A 27090-nucleotide genomic window follows, 5' to 3' on the forward strand; every position below is an offset into this window, starting at 1 on the left:
TCACATAATGAGACAGACTCCAGTCTGCCCCACCCGGCAGTGGGAGCTGCCGCTGGCTTTAACTGGCACCATGACCTCCGATTTGAAGTTCCTGGAAAGGAAATGGAGCGGCCGGCTATGATGGAGCATTTGAGGAGGAAGGAGAGCCGGGATAACTCTCTGTGCCTGTGGCTGCCACTCAGCCCTCCCTTTATGAGGTTCAGAAAGTACGAGCCTTTATAGAAAAGATGAATGAGATAACCAAGCCCCCAATGTCCCCCCCAAAACACAGAGGCCCTGGAAACTCAAGGAATCTAACGCCCACCACTCACGTCTACCCAGCTTTCTGCAGGCATTTATAATCCCTGTTGCCTCACTAAACTTTGACAGTACCTCTGTGGGGCAGGCTGAGCAGGTATGATCCAATCAACCCATTTTACAGATGAGCAAACTAGAAACAGAGATATGGATTGAAAAGACAGTGGCCACACAGCTGGTGAGGGGTGCGGACAGGACTGGAGGCATTTCCCTTGACCCCCTCCTCCCTCCCCATCCAGAGCTCTTCCACCCTACAGAGCTGCCCCCAAATGGGAGAGGCTCTTTGGTCAATTTCTTTCAGCTCCATTGCCTGAGTTCTTTCAGACCCAGGCTGAGCAGGGCTAGGCCTTGGGCTTTGGCTGAAAATACGTACTGTTTTCTGTTGGCCTTTTTGAGGAGCGTGGGCTCAGAGCAGTAGGAGGACTTCCCTTTGGTCCCGACGCTCAGGCAGCTGGAGCAGCAACCGCAGGGCCCGACGGCCAGGGGCCCCTGCTGCATGGGCACAAGGCTGCTGCTGATGCGGAGGGAGCCGTGGATCAGGCAGTTGAGGGACTTGCCCCCAGGGGCGGTGGGCTGGGGGCCATGTTGGCAGGGCAGCCGGGTCAGGGCAGGGAGGGCCACACTCTGGTCCAGGGCTGGTGCCTCGGTGACGGTGAACTCAGGGGAGCTGGGTCTTGAGGCTTCAGACGCTTGAGTGACGGGTGGCCCGTGCTCCACCTCCGGGCGGACACCTGGGCTGTGCAGGTTCATGTGCAGCTTCCTCATGTGGTGCACCACGGCTGCCGCGTTGAAGGCTTGCTGAGGAGATACGAGACCAGTCTCTGGCCGTCTCCATCCTCAGAGGGCCGTGAGGCTTAAGCTTTCCCTTTGCCCTGGGACCTCTTGAAACCGATGTGTGCACTTCTCATTTCAGAGAGGGTTCAGGGAACTCCAGGGTCTGCCGGGAGACCCCAAGGAAAGCCCCTGCCCCAGCTGCCCCAGCCCAGCCTCCAGGGCCTAGACAGCCTGCCCGCCTCCTGGAGAGGACCACTCACCCTCCACTTGCTCTTGGCAAAGTTCTTCTGGATCTGGAGGCTGACTGACGGGTAGATGTCCCGGTGGAGAGCTGTGTTTCCGTTAATCCTGTGGATGTGGAGGGGACCCCTGGCTAGTGGTGGTTACAGGGACTCAGCCAGGGGTTGGGCAGGGGGCTGGGCATGCAGGTCCAGGGTAAACTGAGTGGACTGCCTCAGGACAAGGACAGCCGGAGCTATGAAGCGGCTGGAGGCAGGGCTCCTCTTTCCGCCGGGCGGGCCATAGGGGGCCTATGCTTTAGAAACTTGCTTTAGAGCTGGGTGGGCAACCTATAGCCTGTGGGCCAAATCTACTCATTGCCTGCTTTTGTAAATAAGATCTTGCTGGGACACAGACGTGCCCGTTCATTCAGCTGTGGGCTATGCTGCTTCCGAGCGGCAAATTAAGTGGTTGCCATGGAGACGATACTGGCCAGCAAAGCCTAAAATATTTCCTATCTGGCACTTTATAGAAAAAGAGTTTACTGACCCCATCCCCCCACCCCATGTCAGAGGGCGTTTGGGCTGTCACCATCCTTTGGCTCAAAACTTTGCTCAGAACCCACCTTCTCCTTCCTCAGTAAAGCCACCCAATACAGGTTGCCCTTTTCTTGTCCCCTCAGCCTGTTATTCATCCATCTCTTAAGTGTCCCTCAGACACTTGCCACGTACATAATACTTTCTAGGTACTTAGGGACCCAGAGAAGTAACAGACGTGGCCCTGATCGCTAGGGGCTTACAGTGTAGGTTTGAAGCCTTGTTTCATGCCATGAACTAGAGTAATTCATGGTGAGCTGTGTAATGGATAAGGAAAGACGGGAGGTCTGTCCAGATTGCAGGAGACAGGGCTTTAGAGAAGGACAAAAACTGCTCTGGAGCCTGAAGAATGCTACATCGATTGCAGGGCATTCGATGTGGTGAGAATGGTATGATCCAAGGTGTAACTTGGGAAAAACCTGGTTTGGAAGGCGGGGGAGGGCAGGGAGAGCAATATAGCTATTAGGCCTTTCTGGAATACAGAAGGTACGCTGGGAATCCTGAGAAATGCAGTTGGAGGTAACGGGTCAGGCCAGATTAGGGAAAACCTAGGCTTGCTGTGGTGGCAGTTGGGGAGCTTGTAAATTTTCCAGCAGGGGTGTAGCATGAAAAAAGAAGTGTTTCAAGACTTTATTTACCTGCTTTACCAATTGGTTGCTTTGTGATTGTTCTCAGCGCACCTTGCATGGAACAGACTTTGATCCCAGAGTAAAATGATGTTCTTAAGGACAGGGCAAAGTTACCTGTCTAGCTGTATCTGCCTCCTGAACTTGACTAGACGACCCAGCTGCCACCATTGGGTCAGAATCCACTTACTTAAATGCTATTTTCTTCTCTAGCTGGATGTGGTATGTGCCCTTCGGATGTCACACAGTAAACAGCTAGGGCAAGCGGACTCCAGGGAAACATGCTGTGAACGAGTCAGCATGGTGTTTGCGGAACAACAGGTGAGGGTCTAGAGCCCATCCCCCGTTCCTCACTCACCAGGGGTGCCTCAAGGCCTTCTCACAGGTGTACCGCTCATTTGGGTCCTTCTCCAGCAAGTGGCAAATAAAATCCTTGGCTGGGGGAGCAATCAAAGATACAACAGATAAGGACCAGATTTCATGACTGATGGAAATTCACTTCCAGGCTGGTGGGTGGCACTGAAAGCTTTAGCTCATCTTCCAAAGAGGCAATTTTAAGTGTCTTGAAAGAGAGAAAAAACCAAACCACCTAACAACAACCCACCACAAACCCCCAGAAAGGCTCTATGCAGCCGTGTCACCCACCCAACACTGGAGGTACATCTCTGGGCACGAGGCACCAACGTGCCTGATGCCATGCGGGTGCACGTTTGCACCAGTCAGGGGCCAGCACTGCACATGGGCACACGTGTGAATGCTAGCTTATCCCAGCTCTGATCCCCACTTAATGGACCCAACAACAAACACTGATAACCTTCCCATACACAGACATTGCAGACGCCTGATCTTGATACGTGAAAGGCAAAACTTGGCCTTGCTTTTGCCACTCCTGCCTGGAACACTCCCTTGTGCCTGGCTCTGCCCTCCTGGCCCCTCATCTGAACCACCTCCTCCACTGTTACCAGACATACTGCGGTTCTGCCTCCAGGAAAACAAAAGCATTAACCTGAGATGCGAATCACTTACTTGGCCTTTGACCCAGATGAAGATTTCTCCACTTTCCTTGGAGCCTGTTCTGTTAGATTCCCCAGGGACCGTCAAGAGCCAGGACTGGCATCCTTTGTTCAGCTCTTGTCTCTTGACAGCCTCTGCCTTGAGCCTGTTATTTTGTCCTTCACACTGGCTGGTCTTACCTGACTCAGAAATGTCATCCCAGAACGGAGACTCAAACTCATAGTAGCCCTCCTTGATTTTCTCAAAAAGCTTAGACTCAGTGTCTTCATAGAAGGGGGGATACCCACACAGCCTGCAGTGGAATAGGAAGGTACATGCTGCTGAACGACCCCATCCTCCCTGGGCCAACCTCTCCCCTCTGTCCATCCTCCCACTATATACACAGGCAGGCAACATAAAGGTCCCCACCAGCAGTGTGACCAGGACATGGGTCTGCCTCTGATTCAGGAATGATGCAGGTTCTGTCAAGTGTTTATGCAGGAGTCAAAGCTTGGAACAGGCCACCCTGGAAGGCCTCTTTGAACATTGTATCCCCCAAACCCTCACCACCTCTCCACATACTTCCCCTGACTCTCAGATGATATATAAACTATTTTTAAGAAGGATGGTAGAAATGTCCACTTGAATGTAAGTTTCATGAGGGATTTTTTAGGCTCCTTTGTTAGCCATTCTTCAGTAATTAAACCACTGATTGGCACAGAGCAGACAGTCAGTGAATATTTGTTGAGTAAATGAATGACGAGAAGCATTATTCAACATAAGCTGAGGAAATAGAGAAATGCATCCACACTAAGGAGTAAATGACTAATCACAGGTTATTTTCCTAAGAGCAGAGTTTGCTATAGGTGAGAAGGGATGCTGGGGAAGAGGCGGTGAGCAGGTCTGGAAGGGAGAGCCTGAGAACGTGTGGAGAGGAGCAGTGACCGGGTTCGGGTTCATCCAGGCCATCATTTTGCCTTGGGCTGACGTTGCCAGGAGACAAATCTGAGATGTGAACATTTTGCCCACTTGGCTTCTAAGCTTAGCTTGGCTTCTCCCTCTTTTATTGCTCATTCCACAGAGTGGGACTCAATGCATTTATATACAGTAAATGGGGGTGGGGTGCTTAAAGAGGGAGTGCCATGTGGCTGAACGGTGGGTTCACACTGAGCTCTGTTTTTATAACCTGGTGGAGATCAGGACAAGAGCCTTTGGAGCTGTGTGCGTAAGTGTGTGTGTGTGTGTGCATGTGTGCGTGCGTGTGTACATGCACGTGCTTTGGAGGTGGATGCTACTCAAGGAGCTGAGATGGGGAGGAGAGAAGAAAGGGTGAGCAGGCTCTGAGATTCCTCAGGAACTGAGCCAATGCCAGCTTCTACTCACAATATGTAAGTGATGACTCCAATGGACCAGCAATCCACAGCCTTGCTGTAGGGTTTCTGAGCCAACACTTCCGGAGCTGCAGCAAACCAAAGGCAGAGTCAAAGCTGAGCAGGGGCAAGAGAGAAGGCTGAGGGGTGAGGGACAAGTGTCAGGACGCAGCTTAGCGAAGAGGACTAGGGTAGCGCCTGGGATAGTGTTGTTTTTTAAGACTGAAAATTCCCCTAGGGCGGGGATTGTGTCTTTCCCAGCAGACTAATCTTCCTCTGTCAGACTGAAAGTTCCCATGACAGGGCCTATGACTCCCCCATCAGACTGGGGATCTCCAGGGCTATGTTTTCCCCATTAGACTGAGTACTCTCTAGAGGCAGGGCTTATATCTCCCCACTCAGATGGGGGACCCCCCAGTACAGGGACCTTGTGTCTCCTTGCAGACAGGGAAATCTGCAAGGTAAAGGCTGTCTCTCCCACTAGACTGGGATCTCCCTGAAAGCAGAAGTTCCATTAATTGAGGACTTCCATTGAGTAGTAACTGTCCCATCAGTCTCTGTTACCTTCTGAGGGCAGGGCTTAGTCTACCCCATCAGATCAAGAGCTCCATGAGGGAATGGGCCATGTCTTCCCCTGATTGGGAGCTCTAAGGCAGTAGTGAGCTCTGTCTGCATTTATCCCAGATACCAGGGATTTGTATCCAATGGACTCAATATGTGCTGGTAAGTGACCAACCTCTCTTTTAGGGAGAGAGAAGCTTCCCTCTGTTGAGTCAGGGTTCTTCTTCCCACTCCCAGCCCCAATCAGGTGATGAGTGGTTAAGAGGGAAGGGGCAGTAGTGGATGCTCTGAGTTTTGGCTTTCTCCCTCCTAGATCCCATGAATGCTGTCTCCTGGTACCCTGCCTGCTCTCACCTTTTGGGGGGCCCTGGAAGCCTATAGGGCTGTTAGGCAGGAGGCCCCACTTCTGCCAGTTTCCCAGGGTATTTTCTTGGGTGTATATTTGGGGACCCATATTTGAGTTCCTCAGATTCAAACACAACACTGTGCCTCCAGGATACCACCAGTTGGGGGGCTGAGGTCTTCTCCAGACTGGGAGAAAGTAGAAGGAGGTCTAGTGGCCAACCTCTCAGCAATTTACTGATCTCTGGGTTTGTGATCTTTTCTCTGTCCCTGGTCTAGATAAAGGCAGGGAGTCTGTCTGCAAAAGTGAGAGCAAAAGTATAGATAGGAGGAGTGGGAAGGCTCAGGGGTAGGATGCCTTTGAAGATGTAGGATTTGTGAGCAGGAGGGTCCAGATGGATTGGCTGGCCCTAAACCTCATAAGTGACTGTACTACCAGGATCACCCCTGAAATTGAACCCTGTCTCCTTACAACAATCCTTCTTCATGACTAACATCCATGTGGTGGAGTGTAGCCAACTGGTCAACCTCCCTTCTGTTCCTAGACTCACCCACGTAGCCTGGGGTCCCACAGGCAGTGGACATGACACCATTCTGCTCCATCTTGGAGAGGCCAAAGTCTGTGATCATGATCTTAGAATTCTCCTCAGGGGTGAGGTACAGCAGGTTTTCAGGCTATGGGAGAAGAGAAATATCATGTAATGCACGATATAATCACGTGAAATAAGCATCACTTTCCTTCCCCTGAGGGAAGGAAATTTCTTAGGGAGCTGCATCCTGTGCTTCTGACTTCAAAGCCAGACTAATCTCCCTCCATTCTTCCTTCCTTCTTCCTACTGGACCTTCAACCCCTCTAACCCAGCACCTTGAGTTTTGGTTTTGGCCCTGACTTTGCTTAGCTTTATAACTATTAATGTACTAACCTTTCCCTCTTCTCATCTCTAACTACCCTAAGACTGTTTTGCTTGTTGAGGAAACCAGCCCTTAGTTTATTTTCTCTGATCTCTCTAAAGTCTGGTAGGTGTCTGTTGCAATGTTGACTTTCAATAAGTATTTATTAAATTTGACTGTGGCTAAATTCAAGAAATGTATTGATTATTTTGGTAACCTAGTAGGGTGAGGCCTAGTGAAAAGTTCAGGAAAAGGCTGAGGTGCAAATGAACAATGATTGTTGTCACCCAAGATTTGTTTTAGAATCTGAGGGATGAGCTAGTCTAGCCCTCTCATTTTACAGAGCTTAGACTTCCCATGACTCATGTAGCTTCCTAAAGGGTCATTCCCTGTTTCCCATTGAGGGCCCCGCCTTGGCACCTTTAAGTCTCTGTGGACGATGCCATTCTCGTGGAGGTATTTCACTGCTGACAACACCTGCTGGATCACCAGGCTGGCATCCTTCTCTGTGTAGACACCCCGTTCCAGAATCCGGTCAAAGAGCTCCCCACCAGAAACACTGTGGGCACAGGGGCAAGTGCAGGAATCCAGTACTTATTTCAGGTCAAAGGGACATGAATTCATTTGTTCTGTAGCCCTGGGGACACAGCTGTGATGGAACAGGCAAGTACCCACAGACTATGATTTGAGGGGTGCAGGGAGAACTACTCCAACCTCAGAACACATTCTTTGGATACTTGGAATGATATCACTAGGGAGTCATTTATTTGGGTCAACCATTGACCTCTCCTTGAAAAGTTTTTTTTTAAATGCAAAATGCCTCTGGTTAGGGTTTTGCAAGAAGCCAATAATCAACTAACACAACATTGTAAATCAACTATACGTCAAAAAAAAAAAAAAAAAAAAAGGAAGCCAATAATTGCTTCCTGTGGACACGTTTCTTAGCTGCCTTCTTTCCTGGCCTAGGACACAGGAAGCCATGATGCAAGGAAAAGGTGAAGCTGAAATCAGACAAAGTAGAAAAGAGAAGTGCAGATGAGGCTAACTGGGCTTATGCCAGGATTTCTTTCTTCATTTTGGAAAGTTGAGCTACCTAAAGCTGAAATTATGAGGTGGAATCATATAGTGACTCTAATAGTAATAGTGTTTTTAGGCTCACATGGTATGGTATCTGAGGATTCAGAGGAGCTTTAAGGTCAGGTCCAACCCCCATGTCTTGAACGTTCTCTCCACTATTTTTGCCAAGTTTTCTAGACAGTACTGGAACACATCAGTGGCAGAGAACTCACTCCCTCCTAAGACAGACTGTTTTATTTTTTGTCACTTTCTTACTATTTCTATATATTATGATGCAACCTGATTCCCTGTAGTTGCTGCAAGTGACACTGGTTGTGAATATACACACGTGAGAGCACCATGCAGCAATAAGGAAGTAGAATTTCTCTAATCAAAATGCACACCATCCTACTCCTTTTGTTTCTGTCCTGAAGCTCTGGGCTCTGCTATGGGAGCCAGGGGCCCATGAGAAAGATACTCTTTGTACACGGGTATGAATTCCTGACTCAGACTGGTCTGGGTCCTGGAGCTTGTGCTCTAGGAGGCTTGTCGTACTTTGGTGACATCTAAACCTGCCCATCTTCCTACCTGGAAGACTGTGTGCTAATTCTGTTGACTTGGCCTCATGAAGATGCCACATGGTCCCTGCTTACTTGTGAGTGCCGCTCTGGGCCCCTCCAAGCTCACTCCCTTGACTGCTTGCTACCACCATTCACTGGGCCTCAGGTGAGCCCAGGAGTGAACAGCCTGAGTCAGCTCATTAAAATTTCTGAGGAATCAACCTATCAGTCAAAAACATGGCATCCAGCTGTGCTGAGATTGTCGGGTGATGCGTGTGTGAGTGAGTGTGAGCGTGTACTTTATACACAGAAGCATCTCTGAGCCTAAGGCTGAGCCTTCAGGAGCACTGACCCGCCCTATAGCAGTCACGCTCAGGCATAGCTCTTATTTGGATATGACAGTGACATGGACACCTTTCTGATGAGGTACCATTTCTGTCCTACCCATGGGCACACGCACAATACCAGCTTATTGTTAACACTGGGTGCCTCTCTTTTGAGAAAGTCATTCTTTCTATTGAATTGATATCTCTCTACCTGTGGCTTCTACTCTCACGGTAATTTCACCCTGGAGGATGTTAAGATATTTAATGCCCGGTTAAGAGGACATGGACTGACTGGTCAAAATGGACTCAAGCTATGGTGCCAGAGAAGGGTTCTGGAGGCCTCCTGCTATGTCAGGCATTACCCCTTCAATTGTAGGGTTGTGGGGAGGTCCAGAAAGTTGGGGGTATAGGGAAGCAGGGAAGGATGGACAGGTTAGGGCCACAGCTATTTGCTGACCGGTAGGAAATATTTTAACAAGTGGTAAGGTTACACTGGTACATACCAACTCAATCATCAGCCCTAGTTTTACCCCTCGGTCCACTCAGGACAAATCCATGACCAGAAGGAACTCTTGGCATTTCAGGGTCTCTTGCACTAATTCTTGATTTGTCTTTTAATCACCATCTTTCCCTCATCACCGACCAACCTCTTCTAGTCCTCTAAGGCCCCGCAAGACATGTGTGGAGAAGCAGGTCACCTTCTACTTACAGCTGCATGACCAGGTAGTAGTGAGTGGTGCTCTCATAGATGTCCTCCAAGGTCACGATGTTTTCATGCTTGATCCTGAGGAAGAGTAAGGGTAATGGAGAAAGACATATGGTTCAGGTTGTCCAGACAAAGAATGCAGATCTAGCCCAGCTGGACTTTAATTTCTTTCAGAGACTATTGTTGACAATGTTTAGGAAGATAGGGTCCTTGTGAAGCCTTCCTAATAAGTAGGCAGTCACAAAGAAATTCCAGAGAAAAGATTCCCAGAATGGTGTTCAGTTCATATTTTTGAATGGGTAATTGATCCTCGTGCCTTCAGGGAACAAATACTTCATTGTTACTCCAGGAATCTCTTTAAACTTTACCAAAAGAGAAAGTTAAAAGAACTGAGGGAGGCTAGGGGAGCATCGATCACTAGGTTATTCTACAAAATGGGTATCCAGGTCTCCTTCAGAAACATCGCATGAAGTGTGATCCCTCAACAGGTGGGATTTTGGTTAGCTAAGCCTCCTCATGGGTAACCACGGAGGACGTGCTGCAAAATTATTGTTCCAGGATATTGTGAGAAGTAAGACAGATGCTCATTTTGAGGGTCAGTTCGGTGGGATGCCTTAGATCAGTGATTCTTAAGCAGGGGCTCTTTTGTCCCTGAGGGGATCTTTGACAATATCTAGTGACATTTTTGACTGTCACGACTGGGGAGGGGGGAAGTGCTCCTGGCATTTAGTGGGTAGAGACAGGAATGTTGCTAAACATCCTACAATGCTCAGGAGAGCCCTCAACACAACAAAGAATTAGCTGGTTTAACATGTCAAGAGCAAAGTAAGAGAGTAGCACTGACATATATACACTACCGAATGTAAAATAGATAGCTAGTGGAAAGGAGCCGCATAGCACAGGGAGATCAGCTCGGTGCTTTGTGACCACCTAGAGGGGTGGGATAGGGAGGGTGGGAGGGAGACACAAGAGGGAGGAGATATGGGGATACATGTATACGTATAGCTAATTCACTTTGTTGTACAGAGGAAACTAACCAACATTGAAAAACAGTTATACCCCAATAAAGATATTAAAAAAAAATAAAATGTCAATAGCACTGAGGTCAAGAAACCTTGCCCTAGATTACCTTTGTCTGGGATTACTCAGAGGCTGAGGCAAGCAGAATTATCATATTAGCTGCGGGGCTGGTTTCTAGGCAGCATCTCTGTGCATGCCCATCCAGGAGGAAAGTCTCTAAGAAGTTTTACTCAAGGCTGTGCAGCACAAGGGTTAACTTAGACTCGGAGTCAGCTGGACCTGAGTTCAGGTCTGACTCAGGAACTTACTAGCTGGGTAACCTTGGCTGGTTTACTCAGATCTTCTAAGCCTCACTTTCCTTGTCTGTAAAGTACATCTTTCCCATAGAATTATATCAGGATGAAAAGAGATAAGACGTGTAATATGCTTAGTACAGTGCCTGGGGAAATAGAAAACACATAATCAATAGTAGCTAGCATCTTTAAGATATTAAAAAAAATACAGACCCCATGCAGTGGCTACATGATGGATTCAACTACATTTATAATCTGACGATGCTAACAGTAATTTATCGATGATTCACTCACTGAACAAATATTTATTGAGCACCTGTGCCGTTAGGGACTGGTGATACAATGCAATGATAAGAAAGACCACCTTAGTCCTTGCTCTCAATGAGTTTACAGTCTCTACCCTAATCTCCCTGAAGCCCAGACTTACATCTCTAACATCCTACCAGACACCTACCTCTATGTAGAGATAGGTGGATATTTATTTATATTCAATATATTGCAACCAATTTCTATTTCCTCTCAGCCTACACATCCTTTTCATTTGCTATCCCAAGTAATGATATGACTGTCCACATAACAGCTCAATCTCAGAGTCTTTTTTTTCCTTAAATTATACATATATATTTTATTTACACTTTAATATGTTTCATGATAAACAATTTTTTTTCCGTCTTAACCATTTTTTAAGTGTACAGTTCAGCGGTATCAAATACGTTCACATCGTTGTGCAAAAATTACCTCTGTCCATCCCCATAACTGTTATCGTCTTGTGAAACTGAAGCTCTATGCCCATTAAACAATAACTCCCTGTTATTCCTTGCCCCCAGCCCCTGGTAACCACCTGTCTACTTTCTGTCTTTATGATTTTGATTCTTCTAAGTACCTCATATAAGTGGGATCATACAGTATGTATCTTTTTCTGACTGGCTAATTTCATTTAACATAATGTCCCCAAAGTTCATCCATGTTGCAAACAAACTGCAGAATCTCCTTCCTTTTTAAGACTGAACAATATTCCATTGCATGTATATCCACATTTTGCTTATCCGTCCATCCACTGATGGACACTTGAGTTGCTTCCATGGTTTAGTTATTAAGAATAATGCTGCTATGAACGTGGGTGTACAAATATCTCTTTGAGATCCTACTTTCTCAGGGCCTTTTTAATGCTTTTCTTTTTTACACTCCTACCAGCCAACCCCCAAACCTAATCACCTCTCTCTCTGAAAAATTTCTTGAACCCAGTCTTCTTGCCACCACGTGATCTTGCCACTACCTTTGCTTGCGTCCTCATCCCTTGCCTTGATTATTGAGAAAGTCTGGCAATTGGTCTCCTGTCCTCTAGACTGGCATCCTCCAATCCATCCTCCACCACCATGCTTAAGAGGGATGGCTCTAAAATATAAATCCGATCATGGGACTTTTGACTTAAAATCCTTTGATGACTTTTCTTTGCCCACAGAATAAAGTCAACATTCTTTATCACGGCATCTAAGACCCTTTATTATCAGATTCCACTTGACCATTTTAGTTTCATCTCCTGTCCCTTGACGGTACTCACTCTCAGTTCAGGGGCTTCCAGTTCTAACTCTCCCCTAACATCCCTTGCCCGTCCATGATTCTGTGTTAAAGTTGACACTACTCTTGGCCAGACTTCCCTTTCTGTACTGCCCCTCCTGCCTCCACAAAATTCTACTCATCCATCAAGGTCTGTCTTCTTTGAAAATGTACCTGAAACACATACTCGTGAAAACACACATATAGGCAACCTGCATCTCTGTCTCCTCTGAACTATGCCTTTTGCTGTGTGGCTCACATCCAACGGGACTGGTGCTACTCATGGGCACCTTTGACTCTGTTCACAAAATGCGAGCTCCTGAGGCTAAGGAATGTTGTTGGTTTCATCCTTGTGGTCTTGATGCCGAGTAAACTTTTGGTTCACCATAGGGGTTCCACAAGGGCTTATTTCATGAGTCCCACTCTAAACAGTTGACGATATGTTAGTGTCAGCTCCCTCATGATAGTCGGGGTGCTGAACCTGCATTTGCTTTGGAAGAAACTGAGGCTCATTTCCAAATCTTGTGCTGCTTCCTTAATTATTGATTCTTCCTGGTGTTGGCCTTCAACTGATTTTTGGTCATTTGAGCTAACTACCCTGGGGTTTATGTACACAAACCAACTCTGCTATCAGTTGATCACTAGTTAATTTGCTGAAAAAAAAAAAAAAGAAAATCAGCTGTCTGGCTAATATAGCTGATGGATCAAACTGACCCATTAGCTCAATCGAAGGGAGTAATACCTTTGGGTGTGGAAATTCAGCCCCAGTCCTTCTCGAAGGTAATTTGTGAAGGAAATGTTGTGATCCCACGGTTGCACTCGACCAACCCTAGGACCCACTCACTTTTTCAACACAGCGATCTCATTCTCCAGGCTGCTGTCCCGGAAGGCAGGCGACTTTTTGATGCACTTCAGGGCAAAGAGCTTCCCAGTTACCCTTTGCTTCACCAGGAAAACTTCTGAAAAAGCTCCTCTGAGTAGAAGACACCAAGAGATAAAAATTATTACTGGCTGGTAGAGAGCATTGCTGGAGGCAAAATGGGTAGATGAAAGAAGGTGGGACTGGTAAGTCATTTCATTGTCATCGTGGGCACCCCGAGGAGCCGTATCCATGGCAGCCCCCATCTGACATGGCCTTGTGTTCTTTCTTTCACCTGTCACGTGGGAAAGAAAAGATTCTATTACAGACTCAGGGACTAGGAGGCTACCCTTGCCTAGTTCCATAATTTGATAATGGTTCCCCTCCACTTGGCAAACCCATTAAAGAGAGGCCACTGCTGATCTTAGCGAGGCGGCAGTGATAGCTCTTGCTCTCCCGGCTTCACTATGCTGCCCAAGGACGTCAAGAAGAAGAAAGATGCTGGAAAGTCGGCCAAGAGAGACAGAGGCCCAGTGAACAAATCTGGGGGCAAGGCCAAAAAGAAGAAGTGGTCCAAAGGCAAAGTTCGGGACAAGCTCGATAACTAGTCTTGTTTGACAAAGCGACATATGAGAAACTCCGTAAAGAAGTTCCCAACTGGAAGCTTATAAACCCCAGCTGCAGTCTCTGAGAGACTGAAGCTTCCTGGTTCCCTGGCCAGGGCAGCCCTTCAGGAGCTCCTTAGTAAAGGATTTTTAAGCTGCTTTCAAACATAGAGCTCAAGTAATTTACACTAGAAACACCAAGGGTTGAGATGCCCCAGCTGCTGGTGAAGATGCATGAACAGCTCCCACCAAGTGTACACTTTGAAAAATAAAATTTTATTAAATCAAAAGAAAAGAGAGGCCACTGCAGAGTCAATTTACTTGGCTTCTCCCAATGTTGTGTGCTGTGTGGTCACTGTGTGGCAGTTGGAAGTAGCACTGGCAGACAGGGCTCTGACAGTGAGAGAAAAAAGACTCTTGTATCTGTTTTAGATACCGATGATTGCCCTGAACCAATGATGAGCGGCAAGGGAGGTGAGCATCCTCTCGCTCAGTAGGATCTGTGAGGACAAAATGGAACTCAGCAGCTCTGGGCAGGCTGTCTGAAGACAGAAACGATGGAACCCAATGGGAACACAGGGTAGGATTCCGAATTGCAGGCTTCTTGGTTCAAGGGGGTCCTCTGGAGACAAGGCCATAACAGCAGTTAGCAAATGGTGGATGCTGGAGCCTGATGGCCCACGTTAGAACCTCAGCTTTTTGGGTAACAAGTCACTTAACTTGCGTATGCACAGTTTCTTCATCTGAAAAGTGAGAATGTCAATAGTATCTGATTCATAAGGTTGTTTAGAAGAGTACCTGAGTTATAGACATAAGTGCATAAAAGTTTTCCTGAGATCTAGTAAACTACATGGGCTAGATACTATTATTCTTATTAGTACTATTATTATTTGAATACCAGTAGGGAGAACACCTGATTGTAACAAGAGGCGATAGCGTTTAGGTGAGGAAATAGCTGAGCCATCCTCTCCCCTGCCATCTGGGGATTCTAGCATGAAGTCCCGATAGCAATCAGGCTTGTGTAAGGACATTCACAATCTGCATTAGAAAATACTTGGTGTTTCCTGTTTCCCCCAGCTGCACTTGGAACTGAGTTAATTAGAGCCTTCAGAGCTTGCTCTATTCATTCATTCATTCATTCACTCATCCCTCTAATCAAGATTTATTGAGCACCTACTGAATCTTAGACACTAGAGACAAAAAGGGAAGTGTTTCTGCTCTCAAGGAGCCTGTAAATTAGTGAAGAGCACAGACAAATGAGCAATTAACATTCACTTTGAAAAATGTTATTAGGCATTACATGAATACTTGTTGAGCTGACAGAACCTCTCCGTGTTAGGCACTGGGATTCGTATTGGTCTAGCTTAGAATCTAGCGTGAGAGACACAGATCAGCGGGAAGTATTATGAGACCACAGAAAATGCACACTTAAGACAGGTCCTCTGCTATGGTTGGGCGGTTACACACTGTATAATTCCAGCAGATGCCATCACCTTGGAGCCACTGTACCTTTTCATACTATAATTAGAAGAACATTTTCGCTCTGGACAGCAAGCTAGAGAAAAGGGCGCTTTTCCCTAATGTGTCCAAACTGACCACTTGGGATGGCGGAGAAGCACATCATTTGTGGCCCTCTGACTTAAGAACACACTGAGCTCAGTTTTAAGGGATCAGTGAGAGTTAGCCTAGGGAAAAAACAAGTTGGAAGTGATGTTTCAGGTGGGGGTGGGGAAGAAGCATGAGAAAAAGCCTAGAGGTGCAAAACAGCAGGGAGAGGCAGGGCTGCCTCGGGTAATCCAGCCTCTTTTGCTAGAGTGTGAGACGGGGAACGAGGAGAGACAAATTGGATAGGTACCTGGTCCTGTGCCTGGCAGCATATGGAAGATAGTCAGTGTTTGTGTGATGGATGGATGGATAGATGGGTGGATGGGTGGATGGGTGGATGGATGGGTAGGAAGTTTGGACTGGGATTATCTGTGTGTTCTACTCATCTTGAGACCCCACTTTCCCTATTGTAAAAGGAGAGTTGAACCACACGGCCTTAAAGATTCCTTCCACCTGTGATGTTCTTGGGTCCACCTTCAGATTTCTCCCCTTTCACCTGTATCTTTAGAACCACACATGGATGGTCCCCTGATTTCAAAGCTGATACCCACTCTGGGTCCACTTGTAAAATGAGATCAAACCTTCCTGGGGGACCCTGCAGTTTGTGGTATCTCCTAGGGTTGTGCAATGTTGTGGTAATTACTGCTCTTTGGGCTCAGGCAGCCTTGCATTGTGCGTGTGTGGGGGGGTGGGAGGTGTGGTGTGTGTGCATGTGTGTGGGTGTGTGTGTGTGGCAGGGGCAGGGGAGAGGGATTAGAAGACTTAATTGTGCCATTTGTCAGACTGGGGAGCAGAGAGCTAGTTTTGAGTGGCCAAGGTTGCTTGGGTCAGAAGGCGAGATGGGCAGAGGCTTCAGAGCCAGGAGCAAACGCTTGCCGCAATAGATCTTGATTTGCGTTTCCTGCTCTGAATAGCTCTCTGCTCTTGCTGGGAGCCTGGGTGATGGAGAGGAAGGGAGGAACCAAGAAGAAAAATCTCTTCCTTGGCAGTGAAACGAGGAGGCCTGGGACTTGGGTGATGTACCTTCTGTAATGGACAAGTTTTGCCCAGTGTCCCTACAGCTACCCAGGGCCCCGGAATTGTGGGTGGCATCTGGGCAAATTTCACAAAAGCCTGTTTTCCCTGGTAGGTTGTTCCAGAGGAGCTGAGGACTAGAGGAAAGGGGCCTTTTTCATGGGATTCTGGTGCTTCCTGAACAGGGGAATCAGCTCTGTCTAGCTGCCCCCTCTGTGGAGAGCACCTCACCTGGGTAACTTTGTGGGGTCTGCAGCCTGGGGCTGCCTGTCCCCATCCTGAGCACCACAGAGGTGACTTCTTCTTAGCTTTTGTTCAGCCTTAGCTGCTGCAACAGCTGTGACTTGCCCTGTCTTGTCCACCTGCTTCCCTCAAATTAGTGCTGGGCTGGGTACATTAGAGCCACCAGCAACATTTAAAATACAGATGCCTGGGACTTCCCTGGTGGCGCAGTGGTTAAGAATCCGCCTGCCAATGCAGGGGATACAGATTCGATCCCTGGTCCAGGAAGATCCCACATGCTGCGGAGCAACTAAACCCGTGCGCCACAACTACTGAGCCTGTGCTCTAGAGCCCGCAAGCCACAACTACTGAACCCACGTGCCACAACTACTGAAGCCCACACGCCTAGAGCCCGTGCTCCGCAATAAGAGAAGCCACTGTAATAAGAAGCATGCGCACTGCAACGAAGAGTAGCCCCTGCTCACCGCAACTAGAGAAAGCCTGCATGCAGTAATGAAGACACAACACAGCCATAAATAAATAAATAAATAAATAAATAAATAAATAAATAAATATATATTTATAGATGCCTGGCCACTGGGTCCTAGCCCCTTAAATTTCAGCTTAGTAGTCTGGGACCAGGAACTTGTATTTTTCAAAAATTCCCTAGACTAAGATGATTTTAGGGAATTATTCATTTTCTTGAGTGTGACAATGATATTTGTGAACATAGAAGAAAATGCCCTCATTCTTAGGCAGGGCCGACAGAGGACTCAGAGGTGATGTGTCATGATGTTTCAAGTTGTTTACAAATAGTTCAATGCAGTGTGTGTGAGTGTGTGTTTGTGTGTATGTAAAACAAATTAGTAAAATGTTAATCACTATTGAATTTAGGTGGTGGGTATATCGGAGTTCACTGTACTATTATTTCACCTTTTCTTTTTTTTTTTTTTGTGGTACATGGGCCTCTCACTGTTGTGGCCTTTCCCGGACGCGCAGGCTCCGGACGCGCAGGCTCAGCGGCCATGGCTCACGGGCCCAGCCGCTCCGCGGCATGTGGGAACTTCCCGGACCGGGGCACGAACCCATGTCTCCTGCATCGGCAGGCGGACTCTCAACCACTGTGCCACCAGGGAAGCCCTCACCTTTTCTTTACTTAAACATTTTCACAGTTAAAAGTTAGAGGCATAAGCTCCCCAGGTGGCTCCAATGTCCTCCTGGGTTTAGAAGCTGCTTGGCAGCCCTCACTGAACTCTGTAAGGGTGGCATGTGCTGCCTCTCAGAATCCTATAGCACAAATCTGAGCACTTGGTGAGTACGCTCTTGTCAACCTGGGCTTATTTCTCTCTCCTTCTCTGGATTTTTGGGCTGCTTAGCAAATCATTTCAGATTCACTCATGGGCGTTGTCTCTCTCTCCTGCCCCAAATCCCCTCTCTAGCCACCCGCAACTTTACAATGGCCCTCCATGGAGGGTGGAGGCTCTGATGACCATGGCGGCCGCTGAGATACCCCTGTGTGCGGAGTGTCACCCTTGCCTGGGATGGGAGGGCTCAGAGGCCTTCTCTCAGGGCCGAGCTGACTCCTTTACGGCTGCAGAGAGAGTGTAGGCAGCTGTCGCTGCCTGAGGTCACTGCCTCCTAGCCAGGCGGAGGGGACTAAACTTAGCCAATTTGGCTAAAGGGAAAGCTGGCTTGAGTGGACAGCCCACTAAGGGCCCCTCATGTCCCCAGCCCAATTAGCCCAGACTAACTGGCTGACCAGCTTGGGTTCTGAGGCCTTGGGAGCTGGTGGCCTGGAGTGGGTGCCAGCCTGTGTCAGAGGCTGTGACCTCTCGGAGGAGGAGTGGGACTAAGTGGAGAGTCAGTTCCAGACAGGCTGTCTCTGCTCCACCAGCCATGTAATCATTGTCAAGGGGGAAGGAACAGACACCCCAGAGGCTGGTAGGAGTTTGGCTACAGTGTGACTTTATTTTTCCAACATGGTACTTAAATATGGAGCAGAAAGGATGGTGGTGGTGGGAGCCGATTCAGGTGTGTGTAACCCATCCACTCTCCAAGCCTCAGAAGCTCCTTTTTCTGTCTATAGCAGACAGTGGGTTTGACCTGTTCACTGCAGGGGGGAAATGAGAAAGCTGGGTGAGGAGGCCCAGGAAGGTTCTAGAGTCACTGAGTCTCCAGAGATGCTCCAGAACTCCTCTTTCCTGCAACCAGGGCAGGACTCACAAGTTGTCACAGATCTGGAAGCAGGGCGGGGGCCTCTGGGATGAAGGAGGCAGAACCCTGGGGAAAGGGCTGGATTGTCCTCTGTATTACCCCAAGGTGCCTTTCCCTAATCTACCCCCTGAAGCCCCTACTCTATCCCCTGAGAGCTACTGAGATAGTGTTACAGTAGCCTCAGCCCAGTTTATCATTCTCTGCTGGCCCAGGATGACTCTTTTCCGACTCCCCACAGCAGGCAGCCCGGCCACCCTATCCTCAGCCCCAGGACTCACGATCCCAGCACTTCCATGAAGATGAACGTTTTCCGGATGTTGGTGGTCTGTTTCTTCCAGGAACTGCAGTCATCTTCTTCCTTCCGACCCATTGCCTCCAGAGTTGAAGCTTCTGCGGATGCTTGGTTTGAGGAAGGGAAGAAAGGGTCTGATCAGATAATTCCTCCAATCGGATGAGAACAAGTTGTAAAAAGAATCTAAAATACATCCTGCATGTAACAACTGGAAGGAAGGACTGGAAGCAAAACCTGGGTAATTGGCAAAAATAAGACTTATTCTCTCCACTTGCTTTTTTTTTTAATTTTTTTTTTTTTGCGGTACGCGGGCCTCTCACTGTTGTGGCCTCTCCCGTTGCGGAGCACAGACTCCGGACGCGCAGGCTCAGCGGCCATGGCTCACGGGCCCAGCCGCTCCTGTGGCATGTGGGATCTTCCCGGACCGGGGCACAAACCTGTGTCCCCTGCATCGGCAGGCGGACTCTCAACCACTGCGCTACCAGGGAAGCCCTCCATTTGCTTTTTAAACTACCAAGACAAATTTTATTGACCGTCTACTGCATGCCCATTGTGCTTGCCCCATCCTCATGGAGTTTAGAGTCTAGTAGTGGAAAATCCACTTTGTACAAACATATGTAAGCGTGATAAGACATACACGAATGATTAACATGGGACTATCCACCTTGAAGGCATCTGGGCTGTTTCTTAAGATACCAAGTAATCGCCCAAGTATTTATTCAGACTACCGGGTCAGCCGCCCTTCTTTCTATTATCACAGCTCTGATGCCACCTCCAGTCATTACTGTTCTTAACTTATGGGTTAAATGAATGAATATTAGATGAATGAGCATTGTGTTTCCTCTGCAATTCCCACCACATTTAGCACAGTGCTGGAAAAACAGTTATTCATTAAAATCTGAGTTGAATTGTGTCCTGAGCTTACATGAGTTCTCTCAATACCATATTTATTCAACAGTCAACACCTATAATGTGCCAGGGGCTGTACGTATATGTACCCTGACTGTATCCCTCTAAATAATACCTTCGGTAAACTCTCCTTGTCGATCAATATACGTCATCTGTTTCCTGTTGGGACCCTGACTGATGTAATGAGAAATGGAGAACCAGAGAAGTGGTCTTAGCTTCTCGTGAGGTAGATAGAGCAGATCTCAAATCTTTTATAAGGATGATTCAGAATGATTATCTGAAGATCAGATAATCTAGCCAAGGTTATAGAGCTAATTGTTTACAGTCTAGATTTCTTAGGCAAGACTAGGAACAGAAGCTATGCATCCCTCACTGTATCACACTGCATTCTAGCCCCCTGACACCTAGCTCTAGTGTCTTAATTAATGTTTTTCAATACGTTTTTAGACAAATGAGTTCCTGTTACATTTCATTGCAAGGTAAAATTACTTATGGTACTTAGTGTATAACCCGGTGGTCAGGTGAAGAACACGGGTGAGGGCTCTGCCTTCCTAGGGCCGGGAGGCTGGAGGGGTCAGGAAGCGAACAAGTCAGCTAACATGTATACAGTGACAAAGTGTGGGTAGATCATAAAAGAACAAAACCTGAGCTTGTTAGAGGGATAATCAGGAAGGGTCTTATTTAGATGAAGGTCAGGGGAGGACTCACGTCATAAAATAGGTTCTGTGATACAGGGGGAAACCTTTTCTGCCTTTAAGTGACAACTGTGAGGCTTAAGACCCTGGAAATAAGAAGAATGTGACACAAGGATGGTCCTTGCTAGGAGGAAGAAGTGTGGAAAGACTGACGATTTTGGCCCAAGTGGATCCTGAGAAGGAGATGGGGAGACAGACGGTGTAGTTGTCAGAAACACACATCTTGTTTTCACCCTCTTGTAGTAAACATCCATCTAGGAATGGGGGAGATCGGTGACATGGGTGGAGGGGCTCCCCAGGACTCTGCTGGTGGGAGACCCTAAGCCTTGGAGGAACTCTGACTTCAACACATTTAACAGTCATCACGGGACAGGCCCAGATGGGGGAGGTGAGTGGGTCAGTGTCACATGACCTGCAGGGTCAGAAGTTCCTCAGGGCCTGTCGGGGCTGGACCCACGGCTGACCAAACTCCATGCTCAGTGGCCTCATGTTGTTAGCTTGGAATTGACCACAGTGGGAGTATTTACACCATGGGAACAGGCAAACGCTACCATCAGGGCTTCTCCTTCACTCCCCGCCCCATCCCCCAAGAATCAGACGTTAAACGTTTACTGGCTCACCTCTGCCCACGGCCCTGGTGAGGGGATATAGAGTTGCTAGGGCTCCTGTCAACCAGCGTCCAGAAGAAGAGACGGCTACAATCAGGGCTTCTCACGTGGAAGCAAATGTCTGGAATCAGGCCTTTAGTGGAGGATGTCGGCCTGATGCCCCAGGGGCCAGATGGGACCAGGCACACCTCAGAGGTGGCTAGTCAGCCTCTGTAAGTTCTCAGGGATCTGAGGTCCCTGATAAGTAGGGGGCCCCCTTCTCCCCTGCCACAAACAGGTCAAGTAAGTACCTTATAACACAAAAGGCTACCTTGAAAATGAACAGGAGGAGAAAAGACCATCTCAAGGCTGTGTTTTCCTGAAAGATACTGGATCAACCAAATGAGACCCTTTATGAAACCTGAGATGCTGTAATGGACAAGTTCAAATGTAAAGTTGCCCTTTGTACCGTTTTTGCTGCCTGGTAGGGTGGGTATTCATGGGGAAGATTTTATAGGAAATAAAGAAGCTACATCTCCTTTGTACATTTTAGTCTAGGGTGTAAATGTGCAACGTGGCTATATAATAATTGGTGGCTGTTATTATGAAAAGCACACGTGGGAAATGTTAAGCATTCTTTAGCATTCGATACAGCTCAACGTAGACCTGGTGTACCCTCGTATCTCCAGGCCCATTTGCTGATTTGTTCCTCTTGGCAGGATGGCAGCCCACAGGGACCACAGCAGTTCAGGGCACAGGCAGGGGCCAGAGGAGGACTCGCCGGGCATACAATGGCGGGCTGATCTTAAACTTCGAGGGCACGGTCTACGAGGTGGAGACAAATGAACCCTGACTGGCAGAGATTGCTTTGGGGAAGATGAAATATTGGAACAGAGGGCTATCTTTAGCCAGATACGATTCTGCAGATTCTTAGACCCAAATCTAGCAGCTTCCACTTATCAGAGCTGTGCTTGGACCAATTGCTTCTTACTGTATAGACACAGGGCAGCTGAGAAGTCTTGAAGGATGTAGGGGATGAGGGCCAGGGGCTGGACCTTAAAAGGAGCCTATCAACAGGATTAGTTTGTGTGACTCCCTCTCTGTGTCTCCCCTCCACAGAACAACTGGGCTGTAGATGCCCTTTTTCCCAGGAAAGAGCCAATCAAGGGCCTTCTTTCCAGCACAGGCCCATCAGTGGGGCGTGCGTCACTCCCCCTTCTGAAGCCTCCGTGGATTGATGGGTCCACTTTCCAGGAAGCATCACCACCACATTAGCAGATCTGTACTCACTGTTCCTTCTTTCCCATTGCTCTTAAATAGCTTAAAAACATAGTATTCTTAGCCTAAGCTTGGCTATAAGAAAACATCTTTCCCGCCCACCCCTCCTCCCATACACTCAGCCCTAACAATTTAGTTCCATCTTCAGAGACGCATGGAAAGCTCAGGGACCCTGATCTGAAACTCCACTTCATTCCCACCCCTCCTTGACCTTGGAGAAACCTCAGGGCCCCGGTGCCCTGTGTGCTAGGGGTCTAACTGTGGGCTCTGGGATGGGGGGCAGGGGTGTTCTATTGCTGCATCCTACTTCTTTCCCTGAAAATCCTCCATCTCCTCTCTCGACTTCTGTAATTGAGGCCCTTTCAGAGAAAAAGAAAAATTCCGAGAAGGTTGAAACTCCAATATTGCTCTCACTTGGTTCTAAAGTAACCCCCACAGGGCAACACAAGGCTCCTAGTTCCTGCTCTGTTGTATGGTCTTCCATATGACAGATGACCTTCCTGATCTCTTGGGAAAAAATTCCATAGCTGGGGAGGAGACTACGGAGGGAAAAGTTATTCCTAAAGGGCAGGCGGCACAGTCCTGAGGTGGACGCTACCCCTGAGTGTGGCGCTTTCTGAGCTTCTGGGAATAGGCGGGTGGCATCCAGCCTGCCTATTTATGAGTTGCTGCGGAGAGATACTCAGGCTGTGAGCCCAGGAGGCAGGCACGCTTCACATGCTTCTTTCACGGAGCGTTGCTCTCCTTCTCTCCTTCCCAGGCTCCGGCTGGTCACAGGGGCAGCAACTAGCCCCAGGCAGAACCTGAAGGCACGTGACATTTATCTTCAGGGGCCTCCTCATTGCCATCACCATATTACGTAGGTACCAAGTCATGTTATGACCCCACCCTGCCCAGGACCCTCTCTCTGGACACTCACTCCTGCCTGCCCTGGTCCACACGGCCTCTTTAGCCAAAGGTTACTATCTTGAGTCATAGCCACTTAAGACTCTGCTCTGAGGTGCTTTTAAAAAATTAATCAACAGGGCTAATTGCTTCAGAGTGTCACCCCACCTGATGAGACGTCCCAGAATCTCGGGGGCACCATGTTTGAATCCAGAGGCATTCAGTTCAGTCCGATCCAATGTATGTTTCCCAAACCCACAGTAGATTCCTAAGCTGGATACGAGTAAACTAGAGGAGATGGACACATGGAAGGGAAGAATCTTCGAGTAGCATCCCTGCAGCCTACAACTCCGGATAATGGCTCTCAACTCTGCCTATGGGAAGAGCCTTCTCCAGTGCTCTCACTTGAGGCTTCTGAGCAAGGAGGCATGAATGACTTGGAGGCATGGTGGGCAAGCCTCAGAGCCTTCCTGCGGGACCAGGTGTGGCTCCTTTACTGACCCCAGAGGAATTTGCCCACCCTAAGACCACTTCTGGGGTTCTCCATTCCTTGAGAGCATGACTCCGAAAGGACTGTGTGTCTTGGGAGGGAGGTTATCAGTTGTCTTATAAGCACATGAGAATGTGCTCCCTGTCTCCAGGTTGGGACACACAGAATCATGGCAATATATAAATTGTTTGGTTATAAAGGGGCCTGAAGACTAAAGCTGGGACATTCTCTTTCCTGGGTCTGGCCTGACACAGTTTCCTGGACTCTGGCCTATATTGGATTTCTCCTCATCCTCTGGGCTGAGAGGCACACTGGAAAGAGGTCAAATTCTGCCTCCAGTCTTGGCTCGGCACCAAGAAGTGTGCAGCCCCAGGCAGATCACTGTACATCTCTGGGCTTCCACCTTTCTCCTTAGTAAAAAGAGGAGAATGGACTAGATTAGGGTTCCTTGACATTTGTTTTTTAGAATATTAGTCCTAGGAGACTCTCTGTAAGCAAAGCAGATTTGCTAACTGCCCCTTCTTGGACATTCATGTTCCGTGTTAGCTTATTAAAGGCTCTGGGGGCTGTTAAAGACACCTGCTTCATGCTCTTTAACCTAGAGTGTCCCTCAACTTTACTAGACTGTAACTGTAAATTCTTTCCTTTTGCAACACTTACTAGCATCCAGAGAATCTATGGTTGCTCAGAGCCTACTGGGGAAAGTGGGGACCGGGCCAGCTCTGATGTTCTGTGATTGTATAAATGAGCAATAGATGAAATTTCCAGCAGCCTGCTGTCATCACTCCCAGCCCTGCTCTCCTCCTGGTGCACAGGCACGTGGCTGGGTCTGTGTGTGCCATCAGAACCTACTTCCAATTCATAGGCTGCAGCTGAAGTGGCTGGTCAGCTTGCCAGAGCTCGGGCTCTGGACCTGAAAAGCTCCTGAAGACTTCTGGCTGGACAGACCCTCCCAGGAACACCGGCTCCATCTCCGGCCCTCCCCCTAGTCTGACATCTCCAAGGCCAACTGTGCATGCCAGTTTCTGTTCCCAAAATCACTGAGGAAGGTCATTTTTCAATTGCCTCCTGCAGTTTATTTCAGGCTCAAACCCACATTTAAGTTTAATCAAACCCTGCTGCAGTGACAAGCCAGAATTCTGTGCTGCTTTGTTTGGTGGCTGAGGGGTTGACACATAAGAGTCACTGGAGAGAGCTGGGTGTGTTACTTATTCTTAATGCGCTCATTTTCCTCATCTGCTGAATGGGACTAATGATCCCTGCTCTGTTTAGTTCCCAGGATTCCTGGGGGCTTCCAGTGCATCCACAGGCATGAAAGCATTCTGTAACCTCTAAAGTGCTGTGCAGTGAGCCCACTTTATAGGCACGTGGATTAAACACTGAGCAGAGAGAGGGGAAGCAAACAGTTTAAATAGGGGTGAGCACACAGCAGGAGACGTGAATCTGCTGTTTCCTCAGCTGGTCTCGGCTCCCACATGCCTCTCAAGTGTGACCCGCATCTCACTCTGATTCTAAAGTGTTTGAAGACGTATCATTTTTCATACATGTAGCCCTGAAATGCAAACCAACTACTTTATCAACCAAGAAGGCAGAGATCTGTTGGAGCACAGAGTTAACACTGCCTGGGTTGGGTTTCTCCATGGGCTGGTCTCCACTGGGGTACCTTTCTAAGCAGGGTTCGAGAGTCATAGGTGTAACTGTGTGTCTGCCACACGCTGCCTTTAAGACCCACTCGCACGCAAGAGGCTCACTGTACTGCGCCCCCTGGAAGGTGAGAGGAGAGACCTCCACCCGGGGAGACGGAACAGGAGGAAGGACGGGCTGAGCTCAGAATGGCTGTGGCAAGAGCCACAAGAAGCTCTGAGTTCCCAGCCTCCCCCTCCCCCTCCCCCGCTCCAGGACACGGGTGTGACGGTCATCCACAACCCGTGCAGCTCCCTGGCACCATCACCAGCTTGCTTTCCACGGGGGTAGCTGCTAACCCCCAGTCCCCTCGCCCTCGACCGTGGCCATGCACCAGCACTTGTAGGGCTGGCACGCAGCCCGCTTGGAGAGAGCTGCCCCCCCCACCCCCATTCATGCTGCAGCCCATTCACTCCGCTGCCTCTGGCAGGCTGCGGCTGGGCCCCGTCACTCAGGGATATCAGTTTAGTCCTGGCCGCGTGTACGTGCGTGACTGGGGCACAGGGGGTCAGGGAGGCGCTGGTCTCTCGGAAGGAGATTCTTTGTAGTTGCAGCCAGAATTGCAGAATTGCTCCCAGGCCCTAAGGTATTCGCTGCCCCAGACTGATCACCTGGGTGATCCCCGTGCTGGGCGCTTTACCTGCCATTGTCTCATTTAATGTCTTTCAAGGTAGGTATCGGGTATCGTTAACCCCATTTTATAGTTGAGGTACTGATGGGTAGAAATATTAAGAAAAATGCCCCAAATCAAACAGATAGCAAGTGACAGAGCCGGGCATGAGCCCCAGTCCATCAGACCCCAAAAGCAGTCTCCCTGTCCCCCACCACGTAACCTGTCGCCTCTTTCCTGCGGGTGGTTGTTGGAATTTCACTTACCTCCGCCCTCATCCTTAGGATGCTCTCCTGTAATCCCACCAACCAACTGATTCCCCCTGGAACGCATGGCTGGCTCGGATGATCTGGGGAAGGTTGGATCCCGGGAACACTCAGATTTCTCAACACTGACTCTGGGGCTGGCCATCTGTCTCTTGCCTAAGTGGCTTCTGGCTCCAGCTCAAATCTTTTCTCACTCTAACCTTGAGCTTCTTTCCCAAAGTTTTGCCCTATCTTTCTGAAGAGTGCTCTTAATACACAGAAAAACACCCACACTCACACCTGCACCGTAGCTATCTGTAATATCACGGAAAGGTCACCGACTAGGTCAGAAGATCTGGGTTCAAATGCTATTGTCATCAAATGGATTTCACCAGTATCCAGTTTTGCCTTGTAGAGTCTCAGTGGAACCACTCTTTGCCCCACCAGCCCAATGGGCTTGTCTTAAAGATGATTAATTAAAAGCACATTACTCACTGTAGAGTGTGGTTCCCATATCAGGTATTACTAAGCACTTTGTATTATGGCCTATTGGGTCTTGTCTTTGGCCCTAGTTAAGCTTAAGTCAGTAGGACTGCCAGGGGCCGGGCTGTCTCCAGCCTCTGATCTGGGAAAGATCACCTCCCCACCCAAGATGGAACCTGCTTGACTCTCTTGACCCTTCTCAGAGATTTTCCTCCTCATCAACTGAT

The 27090-nt window shown here is 48.5% G+C and overlaps 1 protein-coding gene and 1 pseudogene across 4 annotated transcripts; one reads left to right on the forward strand and one right to left on the reverse strand.

Annotated features, from left to right (window-relative positions):
* On the reverse strand, positions 1-27070 carry CAMK1G (calcium/calmodulin dependent protein kinase IG; the record flags this gene model as incomplete). 3 transcript variants are annotated; one of them, XM_082671729.1, is made up of 12 exons in its annotated part: positions 1-91; positions 671-1095; positions 1332-1419; positions 2871-2949; positions 3706-3818; positions 4889-4964; positions 6330-6453; positions 7090-7228; positions 9321-9395; positions 13032-13160; positions 18985-19105; positions 27028-27070. In XM_082671729.1, the coding sequence occupies 11 exons, from the start codon at positions 19074-19076 to the stop codon at positions 1-3; spliced, it is 1431 nt and encodes a 476-aa protein (XP_082527855.1). The 3 variants fall into 3 exon arrangements, with proteins under 3 accessions (XP_082527855.1, XP_082527853.1, XP_082527854.1); XM_082671727.1 differs by lacking the exon at positions 27028-27070 and having other exon boundaries at positions 18985-19076; XM_082671728.1 differs by lacking the exons at positions 671-1095; positions 1332-1419; positions 27028-27070 and having other exon boundaries at positions 18985-19076.
* On the forward strand, positions 13491-13889 carry LOC309830631 (small ribosomal subunit protein eS25-like; annotated as a pseudogene). Its single transcript has one exon. The product of its transcript is annotated as a small ribosomal subunit protein eS25-like (transcript).
* Positions 27071-27090: the final 20 nt, after the last annotated feature.

This window comes from Grampus griseus (genome assembly GCF_964374135.1).
Source record: "Grampus griseus genome assembly, chromosome: 1".
NCBI classification, from domain to species: domain Eukaryota; kingdom Metazoa; phylum Chordata; class Mammalia; order Artiodactyla; family Delphinidae; genus Grampus; species Grampus griseus.